At 41.5% G+C, this 9,649-nt stretch overlaps 1 protein-coding gene across 1 annotated transcript in view; it reads right to left on the reverse strand.

Moving 5' to 3' along the window:
* The window catches only part of TFRC (transferrin receptor), a 24,798-nt gene extending 15,414 nt beyond the window's left edge, over nt 1–9,384 (reverse strand). Inside the window, exons 1-8 of the mRNA XM_011961249.1 lie at nt 9,358–9,384; nt 8,952–9,169; nt 6,626–6,775; nt 6,000–6,102; nt 4,045–4,158; nt 2,659–2,757; nt 2,129–2,268; nt 38–195 (exon numbers count right to left, since the gene is read on the reverse strand). Of these exons, the coding sequence (XP_011816639.1) occupies nt 38–195; nt 2,129–2,268; nt 2,659–2,757; nt 4,045–4,158; nt 6,000–6,102; nt 6,626–6,775; nt 8,952–9,169; nt 9,358–9,384 (1,009 nt within the window). The remainder of the gene's footprint in view (nt 1–37; nt 196–2,128; nt 2,269–2,658; nt 2,758–4,044; nt 4,159–5,999; nt 6,103–6,625; nt 6,776–8,951; nt 9,170–9,357) is intronic.
* Nucleotides 9,385–9,649: the final 265 nt, after the last annotated feature.

The following is a 9,649-nucleotide window of genomic DNA, read 5'->3' on the forward strand; positions in this document are numbered from 1 at the left end:
AAAAAAAAAAAACAAGGGGGGTGGGGGCGGTCTTTACCTGGTTCTACAAAGCCTTTAATAACTCCAAAGATGTTAAGAATTTTTGTCTCTTTCAGCACATTGCTCACCGTGAGCTTCACGCTCTTGTTTTCCGAGGTTACCATCTTACATGTAGAGTCTGTTTTCCAGTCAGCGGGACAGTCTCCCTCCATATTTCTAGAACCAGAAAGCAGGCATAAGTTCTGAGTTACTGTTCCTTGCCCAAAGTTTACTTCTGTGTGTCTAGTGAGGTTCTAGACTAAGAGGACATATAAACAAAACTTACTCTAGGGCAGGCGCAGTGCCTCACCCCTTTAATCCCAGCACTTTGCGAGGCCGAGGCAGGTGGATCACAAGGTCAGGAGTTCAAGACCAGCCTGACCAACATGGTGAAACCCCATCTCTACTAAAAATACAAAAATTAACTGGGCGTGGTGGCGGGTGCCTGTAATCCCAGCTACTCAGGAGGCTGAGGCAGGAGAATGGCGTGAACCTGGGAGGCAGAGGCTGCAGTGAGCCGAGATCACGCCACTGCACTCTACCCTGGGCAACAGAGCAAAATTCCTGTCTCAAAAACAAAACAAAACAAAAACAAAAACAAAAACAAACTTACTCTCTAGTGGTGAACCATTTGTGTCTTACTTTGATCTGTAGGCAGCCAACTGAAAACTATGAATTCCTAGTTTAAGCAATATTTTACAAAACTTCTAACTGTCCTCCTCTGACACATGCCTTTCTGCCAGACACAGTTCTGTAGTTTGTATTTGGAATACATACCAAGATGGACTCAAAATGAAGTTCTTTTAATATATAAAAGGATATTAATACATTTTTATTTATGTTTCAAAACTGTCACCACTAATAAGGATAGTATACATTCTTATCTCAGTTATAAAAAATATTCCTTAGCTGGGTGCAGTGGCTCATGCCTGTAATCCCAGCACTTTGGGAGGCTAAGGCAGAATTCCTTGAACCCAGGAGGTGGAGGTTGCAGTGAGCCAGGATCACACTGCTGCACTGCAGCCTGGGCAACAGAGTGAGACTATCACACACACACAAAATCCTATGCTTCCCCCGTCTAATTCCTCTGTGTTACCCCAAATCATAGGTGTTTCTAAGGGGGCTTAATTACACAAATATAGGTTGAAACATTATTACTCCCCCACTGCATAAGGGTAAGATGCGTCACTGGCTTCACAGGTTTGTTACGACTTGTAGGTGGTAGGTAGAATGAGTCAACAAAAATCACCTATGCTAAATGCCTCTTAGCATTATCAATGGTCATAGTATGTCACACACTCCTCCCTATGCTAAAGGCCTCTTAGCATGATCAATAGTCATGGTATTTCACGTACTCCTTACATACAGACGTTCTTCATTTGAGACTATCAAGTAGAATATATTTTCACTATCCAATTATGTTAAAGAAACAGGATCAGAGAGCCTATGTCATACAGGAGATAAATGCTTTCATAAAGGTCTGAAACTCGATCTCTATCCTATAACAGGAAATGAGAAATACGTCCACATTCAAATCAAACTTAATGCTACGTCCTGTAATGGAACTGGGCTGTTTTTAAAGAGGAACACTAACACTACAGGGAGGATATCCAAGAGCGCGCCATGACCACAAATGGTTTCTCTGGAAACCAGCATGAGAAGTGAGGCTTCTCAATCTACAGACAAGGAAACTGGAATCATCCCGTGTTGCTTAGAAGAAAAATCCAGACAAATGGATGTTTCCGGGAATAGGATTTTATCCAAATATGAATTCTAACAGATTCTATCCACTAACTGAATGGGTTGCCATAGGCATCGTGCCTCAGCACAGAAGTACTAGAGCAGAAGTTATGCCAGGAATCTTGCACAAGGAATTCACTGGAGTTATAAGTCTCCTTATTCTCCTGCGTTTGTAAGTCCAAAGTCCATTATTAAGATCTCTTTATAGAGAAAAATTCATTTTTATCTGTACCAAGGTAACAGCTAACCATCTTCCAAATTCCCAAATGTGGAAAATTATAATCATGTTTAACATTTTAATCAACAAATTACCGTTCTTCCCTAACCATAAAACCTCACCCTGCAAGACAGCTTTCAAATAAAAACTTACCCAAACAGCTTTTCTGCAGCAGCTCTGGAGATCGTTTGGACAGGTATATTAGGCAATCCTGACGACTGAGATGGTGGAAACTGAGTGTGATTGAAGGAAGGGAATCCAGGTGTGTACGGGTCACCTGTTCCCAGATGAGCCTAGGAAAACAAAAGAGCAATTCGCTCCATCACATACTTCCTCAAAAGTTCTCTGTAAGATTCGGATTTGGTATAAGATTCAGATTTGGTATAAGGCTGCAGCCCAACCTTAGTTTACCAACTTAAAGCCTCAAAAATCTGAGTGGCTCTACAATGTGACTCCTGTTTTCATGGCACGTGGAAATTCTCAGTTCAAGGCACTATTGATAAAGTACTTTTACCAACAAATAATAAAGCCTCAAAGTCAATGTAATCTATCTTCTTGCTTACTGCTAACGCCCTCCCAGAAAAAGAGCATTTAAGGAAGACACAGTGCTATTTCTGCTAACATAGGAATCCAAGAACAATTCAAAGAACTCAAAACGGCGATTTACTCAAGAAATAACTCACATGTCCAAAGAATGAAAGGTCTGCCTTAACAATGGGAAATTTAGTCCGGTCCATATATATCAAGACACCAATTGCATTTAAGCTTTCAGCATTTGCAACCTAAAAGAAAACATATAAAGCTCAGAAAATGAAAATCTCATCATACGAAATGAGAATACATCTTGGACGCTATGCTAAAGGCCAAATGGACTTGTTATTACCGAGGACTAAACTTATAATACTTCCAAATATTTCAAATTGTTTATCTGGTAATATGCTAATTGTTTCCTGAAAAATTAACTCACTTGTTTGCAAAGTAAGAATAACGGGCCGGGCACGGTGGCTCACGTCTGTAATTCCAACACCTTGCAAGGCTGAGGCAGGCGGATCATGAGGTCAGGAGTTTGAAACCAGCCTGGCCAACATGGTGAAATCCCATCTCTACTAAAAATACAAAAATTTGCTGGGCTTAGTGGCAGACGCCTGTAATCCCAGCCATTCGGGAGGCTGAGGCAGGAGAATCGCTTGAACAGTAAGCCACTGCACTCCAGCCTGAATAAAAGAGCAAAACTCCGTCTCAAAAAAAAAAAAAAAAAGAATAACGAAGGCCAGGAGTGGTGGCCCACGCCTGTAATCCCAGCAATTTGGGCGGCCGAGGCAGGTGGATCACCTGAGGTCAGGAGTTCAAGACCAGCCAGGCCAACTTGGTGAAATCCCCCTCTACTAAAAATGCAAACATTAGCTGGGCATGGTGGCAGATGCCTGTAATCCCAGCTACTCAGAAGGCTGAGGCAGGAGCATCACTTGAACCCGGAAGGCAGAGGTTGCAGTGAGCTGAGATCACGCCACTGCATTCCAGCCAGGGTGACAGAGACTCTATCTCAAAAAAGAAAAGAAAAGAGAAGAAAAATAACAAAAACCCATCTAAGACAACCACTTTTTTGAGTCCCACTGTCACCCAGGCCGGAGTGGCACAAGTCACATCTCACAGCCTCCAAGGCTCAAGCAGTCCTCTCACCTCAGCCTCTCAAAGTGTTGGGATTACAGGTGTGAGCCCTGTCACTTCTTTAAAAATGCAGAAATCACCACTGTCCTTTGATATGTTCCAATCTAGTTCCTTGTGTATGTTTAGCTATTTATTTTCCTTTTTATAAAACATGCTTTTAACTGTATTCTGTATATGCATAAAACTGAGTTATATAGACAAATAGCTTTCACTTAAGCATTTCTGATTAGGGAAGTGGAACTTACTTGATTTGTTTAGCAGTTTTAATAAATTGTATTATCTGGTATGAGAGTTTAAGATCGCTGGTTTTCAGAATGTAAGAATATTAACAAGAAATATAACTTACCTGAAGAGTAAGATACCAAAGTACTGTATTGAATATTATAATAACCCACACTCACCTTTTCTGCAAAGGTGATTTTTCCTGCTCTGACAATCACTATAGATCCATTCACAGGAGAGTCTAAATCCTCAAAGTCTTTTTTAGTACCAAAATTAGCATGGACCAGTTTACCCTAGAACAAAGACATTAGATTTAATGAGCATTATGGTACTGGAACAGCTCTAAAATCTTGAGACAGAAGAGTTTTATAGATCAAACCTAAGACAGGCAACCCAAGTAAGAGATAAAAGGAGGCCAAGGCCTAAAAAAGACATGAGTTGTAAAAAACTTTATAAATTTTTAGGTCAGAGGTATTAGAATAAAATCAAGAGTTTTAGCCTATGTCTTTCATGCTTTTATCCCACGCTGCCTTTCAGGTAAAGGGTATTTAGATTAAAGAGGCCTATGTAGGCTGGTCATGGGACTGGAGGCCTGGAACAATCTTCGCCTTGAGGACATCATAGAAAGAGGTTTTAACTAAAAGACCTGACAATACATCTGTCCCAAAATTAAAACACCATCTATTACAACAAAGTGACTTGCATACACCAACTCTGGATGTGTCATTCTGTTCCTAAGCTAGGAAGTGTCCAGATGAACAGCTATAAACAGACACTAACACCAAGCACCCGAACACAGAAAGCTGGAAGCTGAAGACAAATCTTCAATGTTCTTTAACAGAACAATCTAGCATCTCTAAACTCCTGGCTTACAGGCAGCCAGGCAAAGGGATAAAGTACAAGTATCCGGAAAGGCAAGGAACCACCACTGAACTGCGCCTGTCTCGAAAGGTGTCCACTGGAGGCGCCCGACTCACCAATGTGATTTGTTTTGAGACGAATTTCGCTTTTGTTTCTCCTGCTGGAGTGCAGCGGCGCAATCTCCACTCACTGCAACCTCCGCCCCCTGGGTTCAAGGGGTTCTCCTACCCGTCTCCCAGGTAGCTGGGATTACAGGCACCCACCACCACGCCTGGCTGATTTTTGTATTTTTAGTAGACTTCAACATGTTGGCCAGGCTGGTCTCTGACCTCAGGTGATCTGTCTACCTTGGACTCCCAAAGTGCTGGCATTATGGGCGTGAGCCACCACGCCCAACCACAAATGTGATTTTTAAGCTGAAAATTATTCCATCTATCTGTTCTCTATTTCTGTGTTAATTTGACCGTATCTGCCTAAGTTTAAAAAGATCAAGGGCTGGGTGCAGCAGCTTACTCCTGTAATCCCAGCACTTTGGGAGGCCGAGGTGCGTGAATGGCTTGAGCCTAGGAGTTTGAATTCAAGACCAGCCTGGTCAACATGGCAAAACCCTGTCTCTACCACAAAAAATAATAATAATAATAAAATAAAAAATAAAAATTAGCAGGACGTCCCAGCTACTTGGGAGGCTCACTTGAGCCTGGGTGGTGGTGGAGGTTGCAGTCAGCCAAGCTCACGCCACTGCATTCCAGCTAAGGCAAAAGAGTGACACCCTGTCTCAAAACAAAAATAAAAAAAGATCAAGCATTAATGAACCAAGCTAAGACTAGGCCCCAGCCAAGATGGCTATTTAGATCTGTCCCCACAGGGAGGATATGCATTTGTTTAGCAAATACTACTATGTATGTCAGCCATTCTCCAAAGCTCTGCGACATGGCAGTAAATAGAACTAACCCATGGTTCTTCATCTGGCTCACATTCTAATAAATAGAACTAACCCATGTTCTTCATCTGGCTCACATTCTAACGGAAACAAAGGCATAGATAATGTCAGGTGCTATCAGTACCATAAAGAAAAAATAAAGCAGGATATGGGGAAAGTGATTAGAGAGAGAAGACATTGCATGTTGACTGTGTCATTAGAGGGTTGAAAACCAAAATATCTCATGATAATTTACACTTTACAAGTAAATGTATAATTCCTAAGAACAGAAAAGATGAGTTTTGAATGATTCAAGAGGGAAAAGCATCTCATGCACTGTTTTGCCTTACTCACAGTAACTGTTGCAGCCTTACTATATGCCACATAACCCCCAGGATTCTCCACCAGGTAAACAAGTCCGCCATTCTTGTCAACTATGATCACTGAGTTTTGAGCACTGTTAAAAAGATGAAGTTAAAATAAGCCTAAGGTCATCCTTCCAAAAAACACAATAGCTTACATTTAGTATGTCTTGCATTATTTGGCTTCAGGAAATTTACCACTAAATCTTAAGCTTAATTTTTATTTTAAAAGCCTTTGGGCCACATGTAGTGGTTCACGCCTGTAATCCCAGCACTTCTGGGAGGCCGAGGTGGGCAGATCACCTGAGGTCAAAAGTTCGAGACCAGCCTGGCCAATATGGTGAAACCCCACCTCTACTAAAAATACAAAAATTAGCTGGGCATGGAGGCGTACACCTGTAATCCTAGCTGCTTTGGAGGCTGAGGCAGGAGAATCACTTGAACCCAGAAGGCAGAGGCTGCAGTGAGCAGAGATTGTGCCATTGCACTCCAGCCTGGGCGACAGAGCAAGACTCCGTTTCAAAAAAAGCAACAACAATAACAAAAAGTCTTTGCTATATTTAGCACACCTGGAAATAGCTACTTGTATAAAAACAAGTTTACCATCTTTCAACATACCTGTCTTTGACCTGAATCTTAACAAAATGTTGATCACGCCAGACTTTGCTGAGTTTAAATTCACGAAATTGATTTTCAATATACAATGCAAGATTTTCATCTTTTTGAGATCCAGCCTCACGAGGGACATATGAATTTTCATTCAGCAGCCTGGAGGAGAAAATGTCTTTTAAATGAACTTAACTTAAAATAAACATTTAACTCAAGGATTAAACAAACTGTTTTGAAAGCAAAATATTACCCCTCATAGTTTAGATAAACGAACTGTGACCCAAAACTTTTAGATTGACCAGAATAACACAAACTAAGAAAAAAAAACTGTGCCCCAAATTTTATAACTTCACAGCTTCTTTACCCACTATAAAGGACGCCTTCAAGAGCCTCATCATAACACAATGTATCTGCTGAGGGGAAATGAGTAGCTTCCAGATCTACTATAAAGTCAATTATAAATCTAGGATAGTACTACTGTGCTAAACAGGGTGCGTAGTTTCAACTTTCACCTGCTTGTGAAGCATTTCTGAATACCCTGAAGCAAAGCTGCTCCTTGGCCTGATCTCCCATCGTTCTTTCTATTTACTCAGCATATTACTACTGTGCTAAACAGGGTGCGTAGTTTCAATTTTCACCTACTTGTGAAGCATTTCTGAATACCCTGAAGCAAAGCTGCTCCTTGGCCTGATCTCCCATCGTTCTTTCTATTTACTCAGCATATTAGTTCTCACATGTTTGTGGGGTGGACTATACTCTCACTTCATCCATAATGTCTGGTGTACAGTAAATAAGCACAAAAGCATCAACTAGATGAGGTAGAAAATGCCATAACTTAAGACTAAAGAATTATAATACCACGGTAACTATAGGAAGCTTGAAAAAAGGAAAAGAAAAATTTATTATTTGCACAGAGGCATGGATGTACAAAGATAGTAAAACTCTATACGGACAAGTGTTACAGCTCTTAGAATCTGTCTAGCATGCTTTCTAGCTTTTGCCAGAAAGCCCATTAAAAATAAAATAAATAAATATAAAATAAAAATCTGGCCAGGTGTGGTGCAGGAGGGTCACCTGAGGTCAGAAGTTCAAGACCAGCCTGGCCAACATGGTGAAATCCCATTTCTACCAAAAAAAAAAAAAAAAAATTAGCAGAGTGTGGCAGCACAAGCCTGTGATCTCAGCTACTCAGGAGACTGAGGTAGGAGAATCACTTGAACCTGGGAGATAGAGGTTGCAGTGAGCTGAGATCGTGCCACCACACTCCAATCTGGACAACACAGTAAGACTCCATCTCAAAATAACTAAATAAATAAAAATAAAAATCTAAAGGCAGACCAGCCTGGAAGACATGGTGAGACTCTGTCTCTTAAAAAAAAAAAAAATTAGCTGGGTGTGGTGCTGCGTGCTTATAGTCCCAGCTACTCAGGAGGCTATGTATGGTGTGGGGATCGTTTGAGCCTGGGAGGTTGAAGCTGCAGTGAGATGAGATCGTACTACTGTATTCCAGCCTCCACCAGAGGGAGACACTGTCTCTGGATACTTATTGGCCTATGAGTTAATGGGTGAGTATCAGCAGAAACTAAGAAGCACTAGAGACTTAAGTCAGGCAGTTAAATTACTCATGATCTAGAAGATGAAAAAGGCTACTTCTGGCATGTATTGCTTCCTATAAAAGAGAAAAGCTACTGATGTTCTGGTCAACAAGGCAGAGCTTAGTACAACATTATAAGAGGTTAAGAGCCAGACGCGGTGCCTCACGCCTGTAATCCCACCACTTTGGAAGGCCAAGGCGGGCGGATCACGAGGTCAGGAGATCGAGACCACCCCGGCTAACACAGTGAAACCCTGTGTCTACTAAAAACACAAAAAATTAGCCGGGCGTGGTGGTAGTCGCCTGTAGTCCCAGCTACTCGGGAGGCTGAGGCAGGAGGCGGAGCTTGCGGTGAGCTGAGATCGTGCCACTGCGCTCCAGCCTGGGCGACAGAGCAAGACTCCTCAAAAAACAAAACAAAACAAAACAAAAAAACAAAAAAGAGGTTAAGAAGAAAAATCAGAGCCAAAGAATGACAACAAGCAATGAGCTACAAAGATCGAGAAAACATCAAGGGCCTATAAATTTTTTAAGAAAAAGGAGACTCCCTAGAAGTTCTACCGTTTTTCCTACCAGAATAGTTTCAATTCTTTACAGGCCCCTCACCCTCTTTAGCTAAACATGGCAAGTCTTGTCTTCTCTGAAAAGCCATTCCCACAGTGTCACCATTAGTGTTTCCCTGCGGCCTATCATAATTCCTGAATTACTTGTCTAGATACTTGCAAAGTAGCTCACGCTCACTTGATGGTGCTGGTGAAGTCTGTGGTGTCCAGTTTCTCTGACAACTTTCTCTTCAGGTCGTCCCAGTATAAGCGAGGTGCTGCAGGGAAGCCCTCTTCCGGCTCCTCCCTCACTGGAGACTCGGTTCCTGCCAGTCGCTCACACTCAGTTTTTGGTTCTACCCCTTTACAGTAGCCCAAGTAGCCAATCATAAACCCTAAAGAGACAAAGTTCCAGAGCTGAGTTCAGATTTTCACTTGTCATCTATCCCTGTTAATACTTTTCAGGTAAGCCTTGAAAATACTGGTTTTCAAATTCTAAGTAGTTTTAAAGTATATAACGCATCTCAGTTTTGTACACTTTAAGCCATTTAATAAACTGTATACTAGCTTTATTTCAAATAGCTACCTATTCAAAACATAGGTACTTTTTCCAAAAGACCTCCTTGGAACATCAGACTGAGCTTCCACACCACTAGTATCCTGTGTATATGTTTTAGTGTAACATTTGTTTCCTGGTGGAGTGGGAGCAAACAAAAAAATTCATAAATAAAAAGAAAACACTGCTCCTTGCTTTGAAAGAATTCATGGGTCTCTCTTTCCAACCAGACTAAATTCAATGACAGGTATAGAATCTACTCATGATTGTCTTCCTAGCGGCACTTAAAAAGGCACAAAATGGACGGGTGAAGTGGCTCGTGTCTGTAATCCTAGCACCTT

The sequence above is a fragment of the Colobus angolensis genome, unplaced genomic scaffold (genome assembly GCF_000951035.1).
Source record: "Colobus angolensis palliatus isolate OR3802 unplaced genomic scaffold, Cang.pa_1.0 Scaffold54, whole genome shotgun sequence".
Taxonomy (NCBI): Eukaryota; Metazoa; Chordata; class Mammalia; order Primates; family Cercopithecidae; genus Colobus; species Colobus angolensis.